The sequence below is a fragment of the Grampus griseus genome (genome assembly GCF_964374135.1).
Source record: "Grampus griseus genome assembly, chromosome: 10".
Taxonomy (NCBI): domain Eukaryota; kingdom Metazoa; phylum Chordata; class Mammalia; order Artiodactyla; family Delphinidae; genus Grampus; species Grampus griseus.
This window is the reverse complement of record NC_139004.1, coordinates 102,424,881-102,450,302: the sequence shown is the minus strand read 5'-3', so window position 1 is coordinate 102,450,302 and position 25,422 is coordinate 102,424,881. Positions and strand designations below refer to the sequence as shown.

At 54.6% G+C, this 25,422-nt stretch overlaps 1 protein-coding gene across 1 annotated transcript; it reads right to left on the bottom strand.

The window, feature by feature from the left end:
- Nucleotides 1–711: 711 nt before the first annotated feature.
- COPG1 (COPI coat complex subunit gamma 1) lies at nucleotides 712–25,169 on the bottom strand. The gene is made up of 24 exons (XM_082664224.1): nucleotides 25,023–25,169; nucleotides 24,077–24,129; nucleotides 23,325–23,405; nucleotides 23,014–23,085; nucleotides 22,806–22,885; nucleotides 21,316–21,391; nucleotides 21,013–21,105; nucleotides 20,504–20,590; nucleotides 19,211–19,368; nucleotides 18,983–19,116; nucleotides 17,295–17,362; nucleotides 16,921–17,109; nucleotides 14,927–15,022; nucleotides 12,642–12,885; nucleotides 11,779–11,854; nucleotides 10,390–10,493; nucleotides 9,881–10,006; nucleotides 9,501–9,569; nucleotides 6,801–6,943; nucleotides 6,344–6,515; nucleotides 5,645–5,742; nucleotides 3,418–3,556; nucleotides 3,085–3,183; nucleotides 712–1,192 (listed from the first exon to the last, which is right to left on the bottom strand). Exons 1-24 carry the CDS (start codon nucleotides 25,057–25,059, stop codon nucleotides 1,062–1,064), a joined length of 2,625 nt encoding a protein of 874 aa, XP_082520350.1. The 5' UTR covers nucleotides 25,060–25,169; the 3' UTR covers nucleotides 712–1,061.
- Between the last annotated feature and the right edge of the window lie 253 nt (nucleotides 25,170–25,422).

Here is a 25,422-nt window from a genome sequence, read left to right as displayed (position 1 = left end):
TGCGACCCGTAGGCCTACAGCCCCTTCTCCGTACAGCGGGAACCACGACTCCAGGGCACCAGGTTCTCGTAGGGGTGAAATCGGGAAATTTTCTTTACTTCGCAGCCCTACTAACGGCCCATAGTTTCGGGCAAAAATTTACAAACCATCAGGAAAACTGCCATGGATCACGCAAGTCACTCTGAAACTTCGGTGGGCACCAGAACACTTTCCAAGGCCCCACCTTTCCCCCACCCCCAAACCTGAATCTCTAAGGGTTGAGGCCTATGTTTTTTAAAACTAGGCTTTACAGGTGTATTTCAGCCACAAAATTGGCAAAACACCTGGCTTGTGTTTAAAACCCCAGCAGAGGAAACCAGGGACTTCTGCTCTGTAAGGGCTGTTCCTCCGGCAGAAGTGCAACGGCCACCTCAGACCTGGCACTAGGCAACAGCCGGGTAATCCACCCAGACCCTCCGGCCTCACTGATCTCCTACAAAAGGAGGGTGGTTTAAGGGCAAAGACTCAACGCCTGCCAGCTGCTGTCATTCCCTCAGCAAACCTGCACCGCTCCTGCCCCTGGGCATGGGGCTCGGGCGGGGGGCCAGTGAGAGGGTCCTGCCTCATGCTAAGTACAGTGGCAAAGGGCTGCAGGTGCAAACGGGACGCAGAGGTGTCCTTGGGGGTAGGGACGCCGGACCCCTAAGCACGAGTCTGCAGAAGTAGCAGTCATTCAATAAATACATGCTGATTTTATTTATAGGGATAAGATGGTTCCTTAGGGGATCAATTCAAGAGGTGGTGCAAGCACTTTATTCATTTGAGATGTCCCTTCCCTGGCAGGCAAGGCAGCAAGTTCTAGGACAAGCTAAAACCACCCCCCTCTTTCAAAAGTTACCCTCAGCAGAGAGTTTTGGGGCAGGGGTTAAATTAAAAAAAAAAAAAAAACCCTCATTGATTCCTAATTGTTTTTTAATACAATTGGCTTGGAAAGGACTTTCCACTGGGTTCATAAGGAAGGCCTGACTTCTGCACAGTGTTGGGGGGAAAGGGTAGGACTTGGTCCTATGCAGGCTGGCCTCTTAGCCCACAGACGCCAAGACGATGTCCACTGGCAGCTCCTCCGAACTTCTGGCTGTCACCTGCATTGTTACTGTGTCCAAAAGCAGCAGCCGGGAGCGCACCAGGATGTCATGACCCCCCCGGAATACGCCTGGAAGAGAAGAGAAAAGGACAGGTGTGTAAGGCAGAAGGGGGCTGAGAGCTGGGCTGAGAGGGCCACCTGCAACAACTGGCGAAGGCAGCTCTGGGGCTTGAGATGGGAGGGGCCCGCAACCAGGAGCACTGGCTGAAATCCCTGCGTGAGGCCCTGGGCACGTCACTTTACCTCTTGAGCTGCAGCATCATCAATGATCTCAGTAGAGATCACTCTACTAGCCGTATTTCACGCTTCGGCCAAGCTAAAATGAATTAGTGGACACATATGGCTTGTGTCTGACATCACAGGGGCGCTCACACATGCTAATGGAATCTAAGAGCACAGACGAAGGGACAGCCCCACCATGACAAAACCACAGCGCAGGTGTCTGCAAAACCCGGGGGACTGGGTTGCTTCACTGTGGTCAGAAATGATGGGCTTGGGGGCTGTCAGCTGTGAGCAGGGCACTGAAGCAGAACTACTTCCTAACCCTGTTTATAAACACTCAGAAAAAAAAATTTCCTTTCGCTCATTGTTTTAGGTGTGATAAGTGTATTGCCTCCCTTTTAAACAAAGGGTCATTAGCTTTTAGAGAAGCATACAGATCAGAAACATTTACATATGAAATGTCTATATATGGAGTTTGCTCTAAAATAATCTGGGGGTGGAGAATGAGTATAGGTAGAGACACTATCTGTTGTTGCAGATGGAGGATGAGTACTTGGGGGGTCCCATTTTTGTGTAAATTTGAAAATTTCTGTAAGTGCTTAAAATCCCACTCCTATTAGAAAAGACCAACCAACCCAATAGAAAATTAGACAAAGGATCTGAAAACAATTCACAGAAAAGGAAATACAAATGGCACTTTGCATTTGAGAAGATACTTAACTTCCTTCAATATACAAGAAATGTGAAGTAAAGCTATGCGGAGGGCTTCCCTGGTGGCGCAGGGGTTAAGAATCCGCCTGCCAGTGCAGGGGACACGGGTTCGAGCCCTGGTCCGGGAAGATCCCACATGCCGCGGAGCAAGTAAGCCCGTGCGCCACAACTACTGAGCCTGCGCTCTAGAGCCTGCCAGCCACAACTACTGAGCCCGCGAGCCGCAACTACTGAAGCCTGCACGCCTAGAGCCCCTGCTCCGCAATAAGAAGCCACCGCAATGAGAAGCCCACGCGCTGCAACGAAGAGTAGCCCCCGCTCGCCGCAACTAGAGAAAGCCTGCGTGCAGCAGTGAAGACCCAACACAGCCAAAAATAAATAAATAAATTTATTAAAAAAAAAAAAAAAGACTAGGACAATCTAAATGTTCATCAATACATGAACTGGTTCTACAAAATATGGTCCATCCATAGAATGGAATAGTAATCAACTACAAAAAAGACTGAGCACACAGTTTGGGATGATGAAAAAGTTCTGGAGTTGGATGGTGTGATAGTTGCACAACAATGTGCATGTACTTAATGCCACTGAACTGTACACCTAAATATGGTTAAAATGGTAAATTTCATGTTATGTTAAAAAAAAAAAAAAAGGAGGAAGCTCTGAGTATCGATAAGGAAGTTCTCCAAGATGCACCGTCAAGCGAAAAACCAAGTGCAGAACAACATATACACCACCTGTATGTAAACATTTGAGTTTGAAAAGGGAAATGCGTACACATTTGCTTTTACATCCCTATGATCACAGGAAGGGTATATAGCGCGCTTTATAATATAACACTGGTTGCCTGGTAGAAGGGAAACTGAATGACTGGCAGCAACTGTTGGGAGGGAGACATTTCGCTGCAGGTCTCTTTATGCCCTGTGAACATTCAACGCTGTGAATTCCGAATTCCCAGGTTCCCAGGGGGCGCCCTCAGCCCAGGATGCGGTAGCATCAAGGCCCTTCCCACCAGAAATGCCGCTCACCTGCCAGGAGCAGCGTGTGCGTGTTCTTGTTATCTGGCACTTTGTCTGACCTCTCACAAGGGTGCATTCCTAAGAACTTCACAATATTGCCCACAGCCTCTGTGGGGAGAAATCCCGGTGTTATTAACCCACGATCTCCCCCTGGTGCCTCCACCACTCCCCCATCCCCTGACCCCACTCTGCAGTTTTTAATGAAGTGGCATCTGAAGTACGTGCTCTAGACATGGCCCTGGATCTTTGGGGACTTGGGGGCAGGGGACGGGGAGAGCTCTTCAACAGTAGCCAAGGATCTTGTAAGGCAAGCAAGCTGGAAATGGCATCCCCAGGATTTACCTTCAAGTGTCTTGATGGTGGACAAGGTGAATGTTTCCTCCTTCTCAAACTCATCCCCTACCTCATCCCAGGCTGCTTCAAAGTTCAGCTTCATGACCTTTTGGATGTGATCAGCTATCGTGACTTCCAGATCTTCCAGCTGGGGAGATGCAGGGGCACGTTAGGCACACAGCTCTAGGGGAGAGACACCTCCGAGCCTCTGCTCCACTCTGGCCACCCGCCCCTTCCCACCACGCAGCCACAGGTGCTCACAGCCAAGTGGTGGCCCCTCAGCGGAAAACCCTCACCTGTTTACAGCCATCCCTCAGTATCTGTGGGGACTGGTTCCAGGACCCCCTCGGATACCAAAATCGCAGATTCTCAAGGCCTTTATATAAAATGCTGCAGTATTTGCATTTAACCCACACACATCCTCCCTTATACTTTGAATCACCTCTAGGTTACTTATAATACCTGATACAATGTAAATGTTATGTAAATAGTTGTAAGTACAATGCAAACACTATGGAAATAGTTGCCTCGTGTGGAAAACTCAAGTTTTGCTTTTTGAAATTTTCTGCAACACCCCCCACCCCGATTCTGAATACTTTCTATCTGTTGGTTGAACACATGGAGGCAGAACCAACAGATGTGGAGGGCCCACTGTCCTCATCCTCGGGTGGCAGCTATGAGAACACATCACTCTGAAGCCTGGAGTAAGCGCCAGACTGGACGGGAGCGAGGCCCGCATCCTGTGACTCAGCCGTGTCCTCCCTGGGGCCGACACGTTGTCCTGCCCCCCACCTTGAACTAACTACACAAAGGTTCCCCATTCATTCAGCCAACAGCTCTTCACTGAGCCCCCACCCCTGTGCACGTCTAAGGTGTTCACAAGCGGGACTCAGCTCCTACGGTAGAAGCTATGCCTCAGACCCAGCCCTCCTGTCCTGGGGCAGTTCCCGCCCTTAGGTCATTGCTGGCTCAGGGAAGGCCCATCCTCAGCAATGGGCCTGGGAGGACACAAGTGACCATCAGCTGTTATTCGGTGACTGCCCCTCTGGACATGAGGGCTCTGATAATCTCCATGCCAGGTTTAGTATCAGGGTCTGCACTCAGATGGCACTGAGCCACTGTGACCGGGGCAAACCCCAGAACAACCCTGCACTCAGCTCCATGCAAGCTCTGAGAGCTGGAACTGGAAGGGACGTTTCAGTGCATGAAAGGACTGCCCAGCAGATGCAAACTGATCCAATTTCTCTAGAAAGCAATTTGACAGTATGAATCAAAGTCCTTTTTTTTTTTGGCTGTGTTGGGTCTTCACTGCTGTGCACGAGGTTTCTCTAGTTGTGGCGAGCGAGGGCTACTCTTCATTGTGGTGCATGGGCTTCTCATTGCAGTGGCTTCTCTTGTTGCGGAGCATGGGCTCTAGGGCACACGGGCTCTAGAGCAAAGGCTCAGTAGTTGTGGCGCACGGGCTTAGTTCCTCCACGGCATGTGGGATCATCCTGGAGCAGGGCTTGAACCCGTGTCCCCTGCACTGGCAGGCGGATTCTTAACCACTGTGCCACCAGGGAAGTCCCTCAAAAAAGTCTTAAAATCAGACTTAGCCTTTGACCTAATTATTCTACTTCTAGGAATCTGTCCTAAGAAGATAACTTGAAATGCAGATAAAAATTTGTACCCAAAGGGATGCTTAATGTAGCATTTAAAAAGTGAAAATTTGGGAATTCCCTGGCAGTGCAGAGGTTAGGACTCCACGCTTCCACTGCTAAGGGCCCAGGTTCAATTCCTGGTTGGGGTACTAAGATCCCACAAGCCGTGCAGTGCGGCCAAAAAAAATTTTTTTTTGAAGTGAAAATTTGGAATCACAAATGCCAAGCGTTTAAGGAATACGAGGTCAAGTGAGTTAGGATATATTAAGATAAGGGAGTATCTTAAAGTCATTAAAAATTGTGTTTATGAAGTATTTGTAATGACAGGATAATACACTCTGGTTCTAAGTGAGCACAGCAAGATCTGTAATGTACAGAATAACCGCAATGATACAGCTGCCCCCGCCCCCCCAGTCATTCCCAAGGACTATGGGTAATGTTTTCCTGTTTCTGTATACTTTGTTTTTGTATTTCCCAAGTTTTCTTTTTATATATTTTTTAAGTTTAAAAAAAAATTCTTTCAAAACCAAAACCAGCAAGAAAATGCTTCAAGACTGGCTGTCAGCTCCTGAAGCCTCCTTGCCCCAGCTTCTTACCACATACTCATCCTCATAGCCTTCGTCGTCGGTCTCCCCGGTGGTGGGATCGCAGTCCTTGACAGTGAACTTCATCATGCAGCTGAACGTGCAGCCCACTGCGGGGAGGGAAGGCCGGGCAGTCGGGCGAGGTCCTCTGTGGGCGCGCGGCCACAGCCTGCCCTTTAGGCCTCAGCTGCATCTGCACTAGCGGCACATGCCACCCGGCCCCACAAATCTGGACAGAGGGCACCGGCTTGTAGAAGGCAGGAGAGCCAGGTTGCAGCCCCCAGGAGTTGCCCTCACAGGGAAGGAAGACAGAGGAATGCAGAGATGCTGCAGGGTGGCTCCTGGAAAAAGCACCTGGTTTCTTTGGTTGGAGTGGACCTGAGACAGTCCATGTTTGTGCCTGTCTCTGGGCCTTCCTCTGTGCTCTCTCCTGGTACAATGAGAGAGTCCTGGCTTGAGGACCAGGCGTCCTACCAGCCACGTGAACTCAGACAAGCCATTTGACCCGAGTCTTACTTCCCTGCTCCCCAGGGGTCTATGAGGAGGAAGTGAGCGGATGCGTGAGAAGCCCCAGGACTTAGCCGTCCTTCTCTTCTTCTCGGGACTGACCTCAAGGAGCTGAAGCTCTGACAGGAAACAAACAGCTGGCGCACAAGCCACCCGCCCCCAGGGGCTCCCACAAGGCCGGGGGGCATCTGCAGAGGGGCTCACCCGCCGTGGGGTCTTCCTTGGGCAGGGCCACCAGCGTGTAGCAGGTGCCGGGCTGATTGTAGGGCAGGCTCCGGGCGGGCACGTAACACAGCACCTCGTAGGCCTCCGTGGGCTCCATCTGCACTGTGACGTTCTCCAGAGTCTGGTCGTTGAGCGTGTTCGTGCAGTCAAACTGGACCAGGGAGCGGGGGGTGGGCGCTGAGACACTGCCCTGGACCCAAGCCTGCTGCACAGGAGCAGCCAGGAGGTCCTGCCTCTCACCCCAGGGCCACGCCGACGCCCATCCCAGGCCCCCGTCCCAGGCCCCGTGTCTGCACGTGGACACTCAGGAGCCACAGAGGCCCTGCACCAAGGACTCGAGGGACACAGCAGCTGGTCGTGGATCTGGCATCGGGCTGGGCTCCAAGCACCGGTGTGGGGTGCCAGGGCCCTGCGGGAGGGCCTCCCCCCGGCTCACCTGGAAGACCATGTGCTCAGGGAAGGTGTGTTTGGTGCAGCGGATCACGTACTCTGTCTCCGACTCAGTGAGGGCCACGGGCTCAGGTGAGGACTTGAAGAGGGGCCCCAGCCCCTGGAACTCGGGCACTGCCGCCAGCTGCTCTGAAACCCCCAGGCCACACGCTCACTCAGCTGCTCAATCCTCAGGCCTGGTCCTCAAGCTCTCCCACCCACTGCAGTGGTCACTCCCGACTTCCCGAACAAACCCGAGCGTTTCCTCACCTCCCTCACTGCTCAGCTTGTGCCACCCACATGAAACACCCCGCCCCGCTGTCCCACACAAGACGCCAGAGCAACCAATGGACATCAGGCCCAACGTCCCAGGCCTAAGCCATTTGGAGACTCCCTCAACCTTAGAAGCTCAGCAAGGATTCTTAAAAGGGGGAGACTGGGAAAAGGCTACGAGGAGCTGAATGCTGTGATGGCCACGGAACCAGGTGAAAGAACAAACTGGTCTTCGACATGGGGCAGTTAAGACGGTGGCCCAAAAGGACAGGCTGCAGATTCAGAGTGTTGCAGAAAACACAACTTGGTGTGGACGGTGGGCGTTTGGTAAGGCCTCTCCCTGCGGCCCACAGCCAGGTTCCAGCCCTGGTGAGTCCAGGTGAACAAGGCGTCTGGCAGCTGCCCCTATTCTACGGCAGGGGCAGAATTCCCCACAGAGTGGTCATGAATCACCTGTGTCAGAATTACCTGGGGGTGAGGGCTTGTTAACAACGCAGATTCCTGGACCCATCCCAGATCGGCTCTATCAAAATTCCTGGGTTTGGGATCCAGCAATCTGCATTTCTAACAAGTTTCCTCAGATGACTCTGATGTATACTGATATCTGAAGACCACTACTCAAGATTTTTAATTTGTCTTCCCAGTTAAATTGAACTCCACGTGGAAAAGAACTGTGCCTGAGGCCAGGGATTTGATATTCTGCCTGAGCAGGTACTCGATTCACATTTCAGGGACAGGGAGAGAAGGAAGGCATTATTATTATTTGTCCTTCTCCCCCCACAAAGAGGCAGCCTGTGTGCCTGCTTCAGCCGTCTGAACGTGCAGGCGATAAGAAGCCCAGAGAGAGCCAGCTTACGTATTAGGAGGCACATTCAGGCCCCCTGTGGGCATCAGCCGCCAGAGTGCTTTTCTATGGGAACTGATTTCATTGGGCATCAAGTTTGCGGACACGCTGCCCCTTACTGCCTGGGGGACTCTGCTAGCAGCTATAAACTACCGCCCCTGAGTTTCAGACTCGTCATCAATAAAATAGATACAATCATCTTGTCCACAGGGTTGTTGTGAAGATAGAAGAGGCAATAGAGGTCAAGATCTAGCAAAGAACCTGGAACTTAACACGTGATCGATAAACATTAGGCTTCGGAAGGTTGTTTACAAATGGGCTTGAGTCCCTGGAAGAGGCTTCAAAGGAGTCTTCCCTGGAGGGCGTGGCAGAACAACGGCCCCCAAGATGTGCACGAGCTAATAATTCCCAGAACCTGTGAGTATGTTCCCTCACTTTGCAGAGATTACGTTGCATCTTGAGCTGGGGAGCATCTCCTGAATTATCTGGGTGAGCCCAAAGTGACCACAAGGTCCTGGTGAGAGGGAGGCAGGAGGGTCAGAGGCAGAGAGATGTGACTGTGGCTGTACTTCTGGCTTTGAAGACAGAGGACGGGGGCTCTAGGCAGCGAACGTAGGCGGCTGCCAAAGACGAACCCCTCAGAGCCTCCAGAGGGAGCTTGGCACCGCCAACACGGCGGAACCCATTTTGGATTTCTGTCCTCAGAACAAGGTAATACATTTGTGTTACGTTAAGCCACTAACTTCACGGTAACTTGTGACAGCAGCAAGAGAGAACTAACACACAGGAAACGTTTCGGATTACAGTGATCCCACTCAGCTCAGGATCCTAGTTTTGCTGAATCTGAGACAGTATGTTGATGGAAGACAGGGTTCGGGAAGGGAATGGAAAAGGTGGGATTTTGTTTAACTCAACGATAATTGGGAGCCTACTGCGAGGAAGGAAGGCACTAAGTGCAATGGCAGAGAATATAGACGACAGAACGTGGAGAACTGCACAGGACCACGGAGGAGAAGAAAGGAGCTCGGGGAGGGCATCACCAAGGGCGAGGGACACGTGCTAGGCCTCAAAGGTAGGAATCTAGTGGATAACGTGGTCTGGCAACTGGACACGCAGCCTCTCCCCTTAAAAAATGCAGAGGGACAGATGAAAACCTAAACAAAACCCTGCAAGACAACGTGGACGGAACACGTCTGGAACCCGAGACAAAGGACCGTGTCCCTTGAGTCAGCTATATGGCATCAGACATCCGGAACTGGCCTGGGCCTCAGGGAACTGAGCCTTAGAACCAGGGCCGAGGCAGCTCTGAGCCAGTTGGAGCTGGATCTTAATTCCACCGCCACCCCCGCACCTCCCCTTCTTGCTGTGCAAACTTGGGCAAATCACTGTCTCTCTCTGAACGTCCGAATCTTCCAATATCAAATGGACCCAATAACCTCCACCTGAGGGTCAAACATGCTGTCTAAACACTCTCAGAGCCCAGCACTCAGGAGAGACTCAATCAATGACAGTTCCTACTCTTAATTCCCTGGAGAAGAACCGCTACCCTAGCCGCGGCCCCGGGAAGCCCCGCCAAGCACCACTACTCACCTTGGAAGATCTCCTGCCGGGTGGCTGCCACCTTCTCAGGCTGCTTGGCTGCTGTGATGGGAGTGCTTTCTGCAGGAACAAACATGCATGGTGACCCACAACTCCAGGAACGGGCCAGGGTAGTGTTGACCACGGTGCTGTTACTCAGGGATTATAACTTCCACCCCGCAGAGTGTGAAGTACAGAGCACGTGAGGAAGAGAGCAGGTGTCTGTGCCTACGTGTCTTCATTTCCTGTGGCCAGAGGCAGACGGGATAACTCCCTCCGCCCAGCACAGCCCCATCCATCCTGGGCAGGTTTAGTGACTTTGCAGCCAACGCAGACCCTCCAGCGGAGGCCTGGACCGGAGGGTCTATGAAAGGAGTGCAGGTGTTACTTACCTGTTCTCTGCTCTGCCATGGGTGTGGTGGCCAGGGGCACAGACTTGAGGTCAAAAGGCTTTTCCGATGGTTCTAGAGTGTACTGCTGCAGAGCCCTCTCCAGACCAGGGATGGACACGGTCAGACCTAGAGGCCAGTGGGAGACTGAGGTCCTGGGGTCGAGGTTGTAGGACCTTGGGAAACCACTTAGGCCTCTGAGGTCCCACTTTCTCATGACATCGTCCTTTGCAGGACTGATGTGGGGAGTAAACGGACATAGGAGAGGGACTTATAAAGGGTAAAGCACTCTGCAAATGGAGGCTCTTATGACTAACTAGTGTTTCAATTCACTGGGCTGTTTCCACCCACAGGGCTGTGAACGCAGGGCCCTGGGTCTCCTGAGATCACAGTGATGCTGTGCAGTTGCCATGAAAGCCCAGCCGAGAGCGTCTTGCCTCCGAATCCCCCTGCCTGGCGAGACTGCAGCTCCGTTACGGGGCTGCGCCAGGGTCAGCCAGGAAAAGACTCACCGTTTAGGATATAGCCTGCATTGAGGGCCTTCTGCTTCTGCTCCAGGACACTGAGATAGAAGGTGGCCCGGTCCCTTACTTCATTGTCATCGTCCATCACACACCTGTGGCCAGAACACAAGGTCCTCCTGACCAGGGTGGCAGGAGGGATGCTGCAGGGCTTCAGCAGAGGTCAGTGAGAGGAAGCAGGTCTCTTAAAGCTCAGTCCTCGGATGTGGACCCAGGCATTAAATGCCAGGAGGGCCCGCGGGACTCTAATTAACTAGGAGGTGGCCGTATTCATACTCCCTGGACCCTCTCCCCAGAGCCCACCCAGTGAGGGAGGCAATCTCCTATACCCACAGCATACATCACAAAAGAATTTAACATGACCCAACAATTCCACTCCTGGGTATACACACAAGAGAACCGAAAACACGTCATACAAAAAGTCGCACACAACTGCTCACAGCAGCACTAGTCACAACAGCCACGAAGTGGAAACAACCCAGATGCCTATCAACGGATGTACCGACAAACAAAATGTGGTCTATTCATGCAATGGAATATTATCTGCCCATAAGAAGGAATGAAGTTCTGGCACATGCTACAACACGGATGAACCCTGAAAACATCATGAAGAAGCCAGACACATGAAAGGCGACACACTGTATGCCTGAGTTTATATGAGGTGTCCGGAACGGGCAAATCCAGAGCCAGAAGGAAAGCGAGTGGCTGACTAAGGCTGGGGGGCTGGGGGGAATTGTGATGACTATTCATCGGTACACTGTTTCTTTTGGGGGTGCTAAAAATGTTGTCGGGGCTTCCCCAGTGGTCCAGTGGTTAGGACTCTGCACTTCCACTGCAGGGGGCACAGGTTCCATCCCTGGTCAGGAACTAAGATCCCACAAGCCATGCGACATGGCCCAAAAAAAAAGTTTTCAACTTAGACTGTGGCAATCGTTATGCAACTCTGAATATACTAAAACCATCGTATTATACATTTTAAATGGGTACATCATATGGGTCTCGAATTATATCTCAATAAAGCTGTTTTTTAAAAATAGAAAACACCTCAAATTAACGCCTAGGTGGAGGGATTTTTGCATGACATTATTTTTCATGCTTTTCTTTTTTTTTAATTAATTAATTTAGGCTGTTCAGGGTCTTAGTTGCGGCATGCAGGATGTAGTTCCTCGGCCTGGGATAGAACCTGGGCCCCTTGCATTGGGAGGGCAGAGTCTTACCCACTGGACCCCCAGGGAAGTCCCATACTTTTCTGTGTTTCCATTTTTTCCTATAATCAATAGTTGTGTATCTTTTCTCCCCTTTTTCAATTAAAAAGATACAAAGGACAGCAGCCTGGGCCCAAGGGAACACTTGTCCACCAGGCCCATGGCCTGGACTCACCTCTTCAGCAACACCAAGATACTGGGCAGCATCTCTTCGTTCTGCGCTCCGAACTTGGCCAGAGCACTGACAGCGCCTGTGTTTACGAAGCAAATACGATTTACTGCCAGGGCTCGGAACGGGCCATCCAGAGCCAAGCAGCCCCGACCCAGCAGGCCCAACCCGACACCATGAAACAAGGAGCCTCAGTCACGTGGGCACCACCCGGCCTCAACTCCTCGCCTCTCACGGGGAAGGCAGCCCTGTTCTTGGGTCCCAGGAGTCCTTTTCAGTATTAACTAAGAAGAGGCCACGAGAGCTGCCCTCAACTTCTGTATCCAAATGGCCTCAGCTCACGGTGAAGCAGTACACGACCATAAACAAGAGAACAAACTACTACTGAATGAGTAACAACTGCTGAGAGGAACATCTGTCCAGAGAGGGCTTGAGTAAAAAAGAGCAATAAATTAAAAGTAAAGTTAAGAATATGATGGTTGCACGTTGAATTGCACACTCACTTAAAAGAGTGAGTTTTATCGTATGTGAATTATATCTCAACAAAGCTATTACTAAAAATAAAAAACTAAACACCAAGAAGAAAGAAAGAAAGGAGGAAAGAAAGGAAAAAGGGAGCGAGAAAGAGAGAAAGAAAGTTAAACGACGACATATAGTGACACTTAAAAACAAAAAAATCACTAAGCCGAATTAGAGGTTAAGAACCATTCACCTAGATGACGCCCAAACATCTAAGGCCCTTGCTACAAGATTATAAAACACCGAGCTTGTGAGGCAGGTGCCCGTGTCCCCCCGGGGGCTCAGGGCCCTTTGCTGGGGGGTCTACTGCAGGGCAAGCCCGGGGCCCAGGGGCAGCCCTGCTGACCCACCTGCCCGGACCTCCTCATGCTCCAGGACCACTCGGTTGTAGATGAAGCGGATGTACTTGGAGGGGTTGTTGGTCTTGGGCCCCTCCTGGCCCAGGAGGTGCAGGATGCGCGTGGCCAGCACGGTGAACTCGCAGTCCTCGATGAACTCGCACAGGTGCGACAGCCCCGTCTCCTTGCTCTCCGAGTTCTCCTCGATGATGCTGATGATGCAGTCCACAATGGCCCGCTTGTACTCAAAGCCGCCCTGCAGCGCAAGGGGCGAGCTGAGTGCCGAGGCTGCTCTCTCCAGAGCCTAACGGGACCCGGCACAGCGGTGCAGGCACTGAACCCGGTGACGAGGGCCCGGCTCTCCCGGCCTCGACCTCCCTTTTGTGTAAAACAAAAGGCTCGGGCTGAATGCTCGCTGGGGCCCTGCCGGTTCTAAGAGTAGATGGCTTAAGAGAAACATCTGGGACTTCATTTTCTTTCCAAGTTTGAGATAAAGGCAGAATGGGTGATGTGGATGCTGGAGGAGTGGGGTGTTAGTGTTTAATGGGAACAGAGTTCAGTTTCACAGTATGAAAACGTTCTGGAGGTTAACTGCACGCCAGTGTGAAGGTACTTCACACTACTGAACTCTACACTTAAAGGCAGATAATAGAATTCTATGTCGTGGGTATTTTATAATAGAATTCTATGTCGTGGGTACTTTATGACAGTTTAAAAAAAGGCAGAATAGGGCAGTAGAGAGACAAAAGATCCCGGGTCAAATCTATGCTCTGCCACTTACAGACTTTAATGACAGAAGTGGCAAGTGAGATACCCGCTAGGCGCCCGGCTGTAACCCGGCAAGGCGCGGCACACGGGATGGGATGCTGGCGCATGCATAGTGCCCATCCCACCTAAAGAGCGAAATCACCACGCGGCCTAGCGTTGCCAGGTCTTAGAAGTTTTTAAAGAGAAACTGGAAACCTATCGAGGTGGTTTTCCTGATTTTTAAATAACGGCTACTAATTCAAAATGTGTAAAACTCTGCACAACCGAAGCAGAACTTGTCTGTGGGTCAAATCTGGCCCCTGTTCTCAGATTAGTTTGTGTTACGGCCGTGATAAGTCACTCTCTTTGTCTGAGCCTCAGGTACCTTCATAACAAGGACCATTAGTGTACTGACCTCATGGGTTACTGTGAAGAATAAATACGCTCTGTGAATTACACACGCGCCTTACATTTCAATAAGGCTGTTCGGTCAGCAGGTGCCCTCGCTATGATACCGGTTCTGCAGCCTGCCCGCCGACTGGGCACTGACAGGTTCAGAGTAACTGCAGGGCTTTGCCTGCAGCGGCACATGGCTGACACACCCTGGGCTGAGGGACAGACCCTTTTCTAGCAGACAGGGTCTCGGTGTCTGAGCGCTGTGTTCTAATGAGTGAAGCTCTCACGCTGTCTTCCGTGGAGCCACACGTTGTCCTGGGAGGCAGGGAGGTCCGGGAGAAAACCACGGGCTCTGGAGCCAGACACTTACTGACCAGGTGGCCACAGGCAGGTGGTCTCAGATCCCTGATTTTTTTTTTTTTTTTTTTCAGATCCCTGATTTTTAAAGGGAGAAAATAACGTCTACGACAAGGCCTGTTATGAGGATCACAAGATGGTTCATGCTGTGTGGTGTCTCCACTGTGCTGGGCCGTCAGCTGAAGGCACCCTAAGCCCTGCTCTCTTCTCATATTCCTGGGAACCCCAAAGGCACCCAAGGCAATGGTTCCTCTACTGCCTTGGTCCAAGGGCCCATCTGGGGCTGGGGCAAAGGGCCACCAAATATCTGGGGACCAAATCTACTGCATGAACATTCTGCTTCTGCTCCTCTGAACGGACCAGTTCTGTTGAGACAACCAAGAAAGGTGGCCCACGTGAATCACTAACTCACGTCAGGAACAAAAAGAGAACCAATGTCACGTTATTAGCCTCAGTTTCCCAAGAAACCACCCTGGAGCTCCTGGAACGGCTGGAATATTTCTACGCGAGATGACACCAGACAGAACTCAGTTTCCCATCGTCTACACAAGCGTCACCTTGGGGCATCTGCTGGGTCTTTAGAGCCCGGGTAGCGTGCCATTAGGGTTATCAGTGTGATCACAGTGACTGGTGCATGTTTACACTGTCAGTCATGAGGAGTTTCAAGGGCCACGGGCACCGGGAAAGCAGCCGGCCAGCAGGTGGACTGGGTACACCCGAGAACTAGTTGGGTGTGGAGCCAGCGGCCAGGCCACCACCCACACAGGAGACCTGGCGCCCGAGCGCCCTGCTCTTACCTCCTCACGCAGCATGGAGAACAGGAAGCTCATGAGCACGGCGTGCTTGCGAGGGTACTTCTGACACAGTGCGCTGATGGCCTGGACCACCACCACCTGGGCCAAACAGACATGCGTTAGCGGCAGCCCTGCCACCTGGTGGTTACTTCATGCACCCAGTGCCAGCAGAGTCCTTCCTCAGGCAGGGCCGGGCCCTGGGAGCAACAGGCCAAGACGCGAGGGGAGCCCCACCTCCACCCTCGGGGGGCCCACAGCCCCGAGCCCCCCAGACAGGGAGGCATGCACAGAAGTCCCGAGGCCCAGATCCAGACTCTGGGTCCCTCTACTCAGACTTCAAGCAAAGTCCGCCAGCCCCTCCATCCCGCCTGTCCTGCTTCTCCCCTCCCCCACCATTCCCACCCCTGAGCCTTCCAGCTCAGGCTGCCCCTTGGGGTGCTCTGGCCCCAGCCCTCTACTCTTCTCAGTCTCTTTGGCAATCTCATCTCCTCCCGTGGTTTTAACCACCTCGTCTATGCCCCCAACGCCCAAATCTTTGTCTCTGGTCTGAGTTCAAGAGCAGTGCTTCCAAATGTCTACCACACAACTGCACCTGGTGCCCATGGGCACCTCAAACTTGGCCACAATCACCACCATTACCCCCGCTTCCCCCTCTCAGCCCTGACTATCTCCCTCCTTCCCCAAACGCATCCACAGCACCGTGACCAAACTAGAACACGGACTCACCTCTGAGGACGTTCACGCCCTCAGCTGTCACATGGTGCCCTGTTCCCCAGGGGTTCTGAGACCAGCCCCCCTCCCGCTTCCCAGGCCTGCGGGTGCCTTCGCCTCTCTGCCCAGCTCCCACAACCAAGCCTCAGTCCAGTTCACCCTCCAGCTGCTTGGGAAGGATCTCTCTGCACGCAAGTCTCGCTGTGTCATTCCACAGTCTACAAAGTATTCCTACAACCCACAGGCAGAGTTTATTCCGCCTACTTTGTATCATTCCTGCTACAGAACTCACCATGCTCTATCACAGTCATTCACATTGCCGTCTGTCTGCCTCCTGCCCTGATTAAAGCTCTCCAACAACACACTAACGTTTATGTTAACTGTTGTGAAATAACATTGTTACAGAAGTTGAGAACAGCGTGTAGGGAGGGGAGGAGGGGATGGGTGCAGCTATGCAGGGAGTCTCCTGGTGGTGGTGCAGTTGAGCATCCAGTATCTTACGCAGTTTCTCACACACACACACACACACACACACACACACACACACACACACACACACACACGTAACTCGTGAGCAAACTGCGGCCTGTGCCTGTGCTGTGACACTGTCCTGTGGCCCTGCGGGTGCTGGAGGACGAGGCAGCTGGGGGAGGGGAGCACGGGCATTCTCAGTATATTTCTTTACAACCTTCTGTGAATTGTTTGAAAATAAAAGTGTAGAGAACACTACAGAAAACGCTTTAGCAGCTTCCTTAAAGCCACAGCTCTTTATCACGAGCCCCCGGGCCTCACACGGTCTCGCCACCACCTGCTCCGACTTCATGGCCTCCACTGGCCGCAAAGCCCCCAACCTGGCACTTCAGCCCCTTCCTCTTGTTCCCAACACACTTGCTTCTGCCTTTTCTCCCATGTCTTCCCAGGTACCGCCCCGGGGCAGCTCCTCCTGGGAACCTCTACCCTGTGGGGTTTCCTCCCTGCACTAGTGTGTGAAATTACCGTGTCCCACCTCATTGACTGCCCACCTCCCCTCCTCAGCAAGCAAGCTCCATGAGAGCAGGACAGGTCTGTCCACTGCTCTGTTCCCCTTTCTCCAAACTCTGCCCAGAACATGGCAAGCGAACAAGAAACACTGAAGAACTTAACAAGCTGGCCTGGAGGCTCCTGGCCTCGCTGGACAAAAGCCGGAAGCAGCATCGCGCGCACTTCTGCCCGCCCTCCGCCCCACCAGCCCCCCAGAACCTCCGCCCCGGCTCGGAGCGGGGACGCGGCAGGCGGGGGCTATGGACCTTGAACTCGTCCGAGATCTCTGACATGAAGGAGGAGATCTGCTTCATGAGGCGGTCGATGCTGCCCTCGCTGCCTGTCTTGAGGAGAGTGGTGATGGCCAGCGTGGCGATGCTGCGGTTCGAGTCTGTAACCAGGTTCTCCAGGTCCAGGTTACAAGCTGTCACCGCAGATGGATGCTTCATGGCCACCTGTTTTGATTCGGGAGGAAAGACATGAGGACAGGGACGGGGTACAGCAGGTCCCCCACCGTTCCGCTGGTCCTTCGGGTGAGCTCAGGTCACTGCCAGAGGACAGAGGCGGGCCAGGGCTGCACCTCCCGCAGGGCGGGAGCCGGGAGACTCCCCCAGCCCCACTCCGCCCACTCCGAACTCACCTTGTTGAGGGTGCGGACAGCGGCATAACGGAGAGCAGCCTTGGGGGAGCTGCAGAAGAGCTGGAGCACTGTGGGGAGACAAATACGGTTGCTGGGCTGCCGGGAAGCCCAGGGGCCCCCACGAGGGGCAGGGACCGGGCACAGCGGCGGGGCACACATGCAAGGGCTCTGAGGCTGCGTCCAGCTGTCCTCCTGCTGGTGCCACCACCCCAACCAAGGAGACAGCCGTCCTCCGCGTGGGCACCTGAGCCTCGCACGGACCCGTGGGCACACTTGCAACCGCCCAGCGGTTCACACGTGGGCGCCTAGAGTGCCGGGCAGAGGGCTGAGCACTGCCTGCCGTGTCCCCGCGAGTCCCCACACGCCTGCAAAGCAGCTCCCGTATCTCCCTATTTCACAGACACAGAGGCCAAGGCACAAAGGGGCAGAGCGACTGAAGGAACGAGGCCAGCAGCCAGGAAGTGGCAGATCCAGGACTGACATCCGGGGCTGCCTGCCCCGGGGCCCAAGCCGTTGCCCTACCCGGGGTCCCGGCAGAGCATCGGCCGCCCCAGCCCGTGCCTTGGCCTCAGGAAGCTCAGGCTCCGGGTGCACTCGCTGGAGCGGAGAACATGGCTGCTGTTTTCTGCGGTGTCTATGCTCCTCTCCCATAACTTGGCTTCCATTCTCTTATACTTTTTCAGCACTTATTTACGGTTTTCTTAAACAACCCTTATTTTAAAAGCTCTCTCTGTTTGACTTTCGTTATTCTGGAACATGAATAATATAACAAGAAAGAACAAACATTCGAACCAGGGAATGAATTCATTTAGTTCTTTTGCTTCTGTCGCCAAGGAGGAGGAGAGACTTCTCTATGCAAATGTGAACCCCATCTCTCTGCCTGACAGGTTTGCAACCTTATTCTGGAGAACATGAGAAAAGCAGGAGGGCCAACCATTCCTCAACCTCTGCAGCTGGAACTCTCTGGCAGAACATCATGGCTTCCATTACTAGGCCTGTCCTTCTGGGACGCTTGCCCCTTCCCTCCTGCTCCAAGTCCCACTTCTCAATGCACCCGCCTTCCAGGACTGAACACTTAGCCCACCGTCACGTGCCTGCTACCCCGACATGTAGTGAGATCTCAACGCTCAGCACAGGGGCCTGCACGATCAAGGCACTGATCACTCAGCAGCTGGCCCGACAGCAGCGGGAGCCCAGCGGATTCTGCTGCACGACCGCCCAGAGCGCAGGTGCCGCGTGCACCACGCTGCCAGCGTAACGGCACGATTGCTATCCTTCCCGCAGAGAGGACAGCTGGCTCGCCCAGGCTCGCCCAGCTGCCCTGCCACAGAGCCAGGACTGCAACCCACGCTCCTGTCCAGACTCTGACCAAGCCCTCTTTCTCCTCCCTGAGACGGCCCGGGCCCTGGCTTCATAAATGCGGGCTTCCTCCGCCGGGCCCTCCTGCCACGGCAGCCACCCGCAGGCGGCAGAGCGCCTCTGAACCTCGCCTCCGCCACCCGCCAGAGCCCAGGTGAGAGGCCCTGGCCCGGCAGGGAGCAGGTGCTGCCTGGGGACTGATGCCCTCTCTTAACTGTAGCCTGCAGCCCGCCTGAGGGCATTTCCTTTCTTTCCCGTGCCCCCTGGCCCAGGCCCTAGCTCCTGGCAGGCACAGGCGTGCGGGGCTTGGGTGGGGAGCGCCTGGTCACCTGACACGGCCGGGGCCAGCTCCTTGGCACTGCAGCCAGGCAGGTTGACGATGGCCGAGGCGGCTTCGTACACCACCATCTCGTGCTTGTTGCGCAAGCAGCTCTCGATGAAGTCGAACAGCGGGCTGTCGCGGCTGCGGGACAACAGGCGGCAAGAGGACGCTGGGGGGCCCGTCCGGGAGACGGGCAAGGCCTCGCGTGGCATGAGGGGGGACACGGTGCCACTACCTGCCGTCCTCCTCCTCCAGCTGCCGGCTGGCCACGCGGATCATCATGCAGTAGGCGAAGGGGGACTTGAGGCCGTGCCGCGTGAACTTGCTGATCATCTTGCTGACGGCCAGGCGGTCGTTCTTCCGCACGTGGTACAGGAGCCCCAGCGCGTGGTACTAGAGAGCGGGAAAGGGCAGCAGAGCACGGGCTTGTGAGGCCGGGCTCCCTGGCCGTGGGGCTCTGAAGGTCACGGTCCCTCTGGGCTCTGGCCTCCTCATCTCTGGGATGGGCATCGTGGTCGCTTCCTCCAGAGCCTGGGTACGACCGTGCCCAACAAGCCACCTAGGTGTCTGCGGTCCTTATCTGTCCCCAATTTCAGCAAGGGCCTCGACAGGCAGCGTGAGTGCAGGTGTGGAGAGGACAACAGGTGCCACAGATGGAAGACCAGGAGGAGACCAGGTGTCTCTGACCAGATAGAGAAAGCGGGAGCCAGGCCTCGAGGGGGACACGTGTCGAAAGGTGCTGTGCAGATGTGAGCCCTCACAGCGTCAGACCTTACGTGTGACACCGTGTGACAGGTACTTCTGCCCCCACTGCCCTGCCCAAAGACTTGTGGCTGCTGCCGGCAAGGCTAGGTCTGCAGAGGGAAGGCACACGGAGTGTACCTCCTCTGCTCCTTCCTAATTCCTTACCAGGGTGACACTCAAGGGCCTTCTATGTGGGAAGCTTCTCTGACCCTGGGAAGGGTTTGAGGGGCCACAGCTGGTCCTGGAGATGAGACCCAGCACAAAGGGCACAGAGGGAGGGAACAGATGCCCACACAGGGAGGCTGCAGGTAGGCAGATGGGCAGAGGCTACAGAGGCTCTCATTTGATCCTCACAGCTTTGTGAGGCGAAGACTTTCTTTCCTGTTTTACAGACAAGGAAACTGAGACTCACGGAAATAAAGGGGCTCCTGGCTGAAGTCACTGAGGAAGAGATCAGCACACGAAAGCCCCACCAGGATGCTTCCGTGCATCACTACCAAAGCCAGCTGGGCCAGGTCAGCTGCGTCGCATACCCCAAAACAACACCCTGGCTATCAAAACACTCGATTATTTCGGTACCAGCTAGTAACGTCTCCAACCCAACTCCCCCTGCAAGTGGTGCCCTGGATTCTTTCCCCAAACCCCCCAAGTCTCCCCACAACGACAAAACGATTAAAGCCTGCTCCAGCCAGGGGCCGCCAGGATCTCCGTGGTAAGAGTCCATGCTGTCTGGCCAGGACAGCGCCACCAGCCTAAGTATCTTCAATATCACTGCTTTGCTCACCTGGACCATGATGTTATCACTGGATGCCGCCTCCTGGGCCTCATTCACCCAGCGCTTGACCACGTCGAAGCTGCACTTGAGCAGGTGCTGTGGGGCACAGGGCGCATTGAGGGGTGGGCAGGCAGGATGCTCTGCCATCACACCTCCCGGTCTGGCCACAGTTCAGCTGGCTCTGGGTCTTCCCTCAGACACAGCCCAGGGCCCCTCTGTCGTCCGGGTCCTCTGAGAAGTGCACAGACTCGGGACAGCTCCCACCCTCACTCTCCCTGCCCTGGCAGACTTCCTGCCAGGCTCAAATTCCAAAAATCTGTCACCCCAAAGGATGGGTTAAGGCTGTCCAACTGGCCCCTCAATTAACCCAGAGTTCCCCGGGAGCTCTTCATTGAGAAGGAGGTGGGACTCTCAGATCTGGGGATACGAAGCTTTTCTTTTCTTTTGGAAAGTGACTTTGATGTTTCTTCAGTCTCCCAATCCAGCGCCCGCCCCCAGCCCCTGCTGAGGCTACACACCAGGGAAGACACCAGAGCAGAGCTGGAGACGCTGGGCACCTTGTCCACGATGGCCTGCTTCATGTAGCGCTCGATAGCCTGTAGCATGGTGCTCTGCGGGGACAAGGGGTGGGTGAGAGGGGGCCCGGTCAGTCCCTGCCGCCCTCAGGAGTGCAGGAGACAGGGTGTGGAGGAGGGATGGCCAGGAGGGAGGAAGCAGGCTCATGTCCTGCGTCCCCGCACCCCTCCCAGGAGCCGGGGGACGAGCTAGAGCACGTGAAGGGTGAGACCCCGCGGCGACCGAGCTGGCCAAGGGGGACTCACGTCAGTGATCTGGCAGAGGGCGCGCACGGCTGGGCCCCGGTAGCTGTCTTCCTTCCCAGTCATGTCCTTCGTCAAGCTGCAGGGACAAGGCGATGGCCTCACGCAGGGGCCGGGCCTGCCCCCCCGGCCCTGCCCTGCCCACCCCAGGTCACCACGCCAGTCTCCTAATGGGCGTCCTCCCTGTGCTCTTAACCCTTCCCCACCAAACACCACACAGCAGCCAGAGGGTTTTTCATAAAACTGAACAGACCGGGTCACTCCCCTGCTCTGACTGAAACCTTCCAGAGGCTTCCTGCTGCCATCCCCATCAGCCCCTCACAGAGACGTCCCCAAACAGGCCGTGCTCTCCACCCCAGGCCCTGGCACCTGCGTCCCCTCAGCCGAGCGCACTGCCCCCCTCATCTCCACCTCTGTCCTGCTACTTCTCACTCAGCCCTCAGGACTCCACTCAGACAGTTCCAGGAGGCCTTTCCTGACCCAATTTCAAGTTGGCTGTCCTCCTGATCTGCTCTCAGAGCCGTCACACTTCCCTAATGCCTGTCTGCTGGGTTACTTCTCGGTAAATTCTGGGGCTGCAGGGGCCATGCCTGTCGTGTTTGCTGCTCTATTCCCGGAGTTACACGGGGGCTGACAGACGATAAATATTGTCTAAATGAACCTACACACGAATGTATAACGTCCCCCCCGAAACTGTGGCAAGAAGCAATAAAAGAACTGAGCCCAGGGATTATATTTCAGTCCACTCTGTCCCCTGAATCCCTCAGCCTAACACTTAGTGAGCAAAGCAGTCCTTAGTGAGTGAGTCTGCCTGTGCTCCCCGTGTATATATACCCCTAGGTGTATCCTCCCTGGGCTTTCTCTTGGTACTCGATAGAGTCTTTGTGAAACTTCCGGCTGCCTCAGTTGACTGAGAGGAATCAAGGGAAGGAAGGCTCTGTGCCTAAGTTCAGGCCAGAGAATTAAAAGGGAAACCGCCCACCCTGGAGGTTGCCACAGGTGGGCAGGGTAACTGAAGGACGAGGGAGACAGGAGAGCAAAGGAGAAAAGGGCACGGGCGGGCTTCCCTGGTGGCGCAGTGGTTGAGAATCTGCCTGCCTATGCAGGGGACACGGGTTCGAGCCCTGGTCTGGGAAGATCCCACATGCCACAGAGCAACTAGGCCCGTGAGCCACAGCTACTGAGCCTGCGCGTCTGGAGCCTGTGTTCCGCAACAAGAGAGGTCGTGATAGTGAGAGGCCCGCGTACCTTGATGAAGAGTGGCCCCCGCTTGCTGCAACTAGAGAAAGCCCTCGCACAGAAACAAAGACCCAAACACAGCCAAAAATGAAAGAAATGAAAGAAAAGAAGGAAGGAAGGAAGAACTGAGTTAAAAATTTAAAAAAAAAAAAAAGAAAAAGGGCACAGGCAATGCGTAAGCCGAAGTCTGAGCGCCTGGTACTCGTGAGAAGATGGGCTCTGTGTCGGTGGATCATTCAGAGACCAAGACTTGCCTGCTGGTCACAATGATGACATCCTCTGCGATGCAGGACATCTCCTTGATGGTCAAGTAGCACATCCGACGGAGGGTGGGCTGCGCAAGAGATGCGAAAAGCCCTCTGACCCCTGGCACAGCATGAGGCAGCCTTGCTGACAGGAGGCCCTCCCACCACCCTGTCAGAGCTGCCCCCTCTGGAGGAGGGCTGGGGTGGGGACACTTACATCATTGGACTGAAAGAGTTTGGTCATGGCAAAGAAGGCCTCGGTTGCTTCTGTGGTCCCCAGGTGCTCCCCCTGTTTTAATCAAGAAAGAAGTCTCAGCTTGGGACAGACGAGCCAGAATACTCTTCCTGCCGGATCAGCCCAGGCCAGACCCTCGGACCCTGCAGAGGCTCCGTCAAGGGCAACACATCGGAGTGGGACGCTGAGGGGACCCAGAGCTGGGCCGCTGGCTACAACTACACAGGGTCTGTGCCCCTGCCCCCAACACACCCCAGTACCATCTTCCCCACCCCCAAGCCTCACCCTGTTACCTGGTTTATGAGGTAGAGGATCTTGGTGAGGATGTGGGCACATTTCCGAGGATTGATGGGAGTTTCGTTAAACACGCGGGCCTAGGAAGAAGCGACCAAGGATATTACCTTCTGGCTGAGTTTATTTCCCTTCCCTGACTGCCCTCAAGCACGTCGAGGTCTGAGAAGGCCCAGCGTAAATAAATACACTTGCTCAACCTTATTTTCATAAGGAAAGAGTCTTGTTTTGCTTTTTTCTTACTTTACCTATTAACAACTCCTGAAATTTTCCCTAAATATTAGCTGAGGATGTGCTGACTTAGTAACTAATGGATAGTCAGACAACGCTTATTTTTATTTATTTATTTATTTATTTTTTGCGGTACGTGGGCCTCTCACTGTTGTGGCCTCTCCCATTACGGAGCACAGGCTCTAGACGCACAGGCTCAGCGGCCATGGCTCATGGGCCCAGCCGCTCCGCGGCATGTGGGATCTTCCTGGACCAGGGCACGAACCCGCATCCCCTGCATCGGCAGGCGGACTCTCAACCACTGCGCCACCAGGGAAGCCTGGCAACGCTTGTTAATTAACTAGAAGAAGAAACGAAGACAAAGAAAAAGACAGGCCTAATGAACACTCCCCGGGAACAAAGTGCCCCCGTCTTTCCAGGAGCAGGTCTCTCCCCTGCTGTCCTTTAAACCAGCACTCTGAACGCGCCCGCACGCCAACTAGGAACACTCGTGACGGAAGAGACGGGAGCAAATGACACTTGCCTCCTGGAGCACTGCGCTCTTCTCGAGGTGCTGGAACGGGTTGGAGCCTCCACCTACAGTCAGAGCACAGGCAGGACTGAGCACAGGCTGCGACCCTGAATTTCAGAACTCTCTCAGACGTAGCCAAGGGAAACATGTCCCAGTGCCCAACCTAGTCAAGTTCCAACTCCTCTGAGTGGCAACCAAAGCTCTACAAACTGCCAGTAGATCCAGCCATCCTCCTGCAAGGGGAGCTCCCTCCATCCCAAGCCACTGACTCACAGTCATCCAGCAGCCCTGGTACAGTCCTTGTGTGCTTCTCAGAGTGTCACGTCTTGCATTCATTTATGCAACTGGTACTTAACTGAGTTCCTACTACGTGCGAGACCACCACTTCCAGCGACTAGAGTCTGTGCTTGGCAGATATCACACGTGTAATTAGTTACACACCTCAGTATCTGACTGACGTCTGTTTCCTCCACTACGTCGCGACCATTCTAATATTCTGGGCTCGAGCACTGAGCGTCTCACTTGTTCTACTGCAATGTCAGGGCACAGTACAGCCTGGCATGCAGTAAGCGCTCAATATATGTTTACTGGGTAAATGCATGAGAGTCAGGGTTCTCAGCCACGGGACACTGTGCTCCCCAGTCCGGTCAGCACCGACGCAGCCCCAGCGAATCCCCACAAGAGCATCGCGCGCGGCGCCCTCCCCTAACAGATGGGGAAACTGAGGCCCAGAGAGGCGTGCGACCCGCCCAAGGTCACCCAGCGAATCGCGGTCCGAGCTTACGAGTGCGGGGCAGTGGAGCCTGCTCGGGCTCTCCAGGGCTTGCCACTGACCGGCGGCAGCCCCTCGCACAAGCCCCCGTCCCTCCCGGGGCCTCGGGTCGGGACAGAGGCCGCCGGGGAGGTCGCCGAGAGCCTGGGCATAGGTTCGGCCTCCCCCAGGCCTCGCCCCCCTCACCCGATTCCTCGTCCTTCTTGTCAAATTTCTTCAGCATGGTGGTGCCGGCGGGGGCGCGAACCAGCACCTGGCACGGGACTGACCGACTGACTACGGTGGTCCTCCGGAGGTTCCGCACGGGTCACTTCCGGCCGGCCACGTCGCCCGGCGCTGTGCGCAGGCGCACTCCGCGCTCCGCGCATGCGCACATCCGGGACGCTTCGCCCCGTCAGGCGTAACCCCGTCCCTGCCGGGAGGGGCCGGGGCTTAATTCGGGGCCTTACGCCCTCCTCTCGGTGCATTCGTTCCCGCCTCATGCCTGTGGCGGGAGTTTAAATGTGCTTTCGGAGGCGAGGCCCTAGCACGCTGGCCCGAGCAGCCGCCCACCTCCGAGGTGCTACCTCTTCTGGTCACCTCCTCC

Coding starts and splice junctions, on each gene's coding strand:
- COPG1 (XM_082664224.1), bottom strand. CDS start 25,059: ATGCTGAAGAAATTTGACAAGAAGGACGAGGAATCGG. Junction 12,886..14,926: donor TCTCCATGCTGCGTGAGGAG/GTAAGAGCAGGG, acceptor CTTGCGCTGCAG/GGCGGCTTTGAGTACAAGCG. Junction 1,193..3,084: donor GCACACGCTGCTCCTGGCAG/GTGAGCGGCATT, acceptor CTTCTCTTCCAG/GCGTATTCCGGGGGGGTCAT.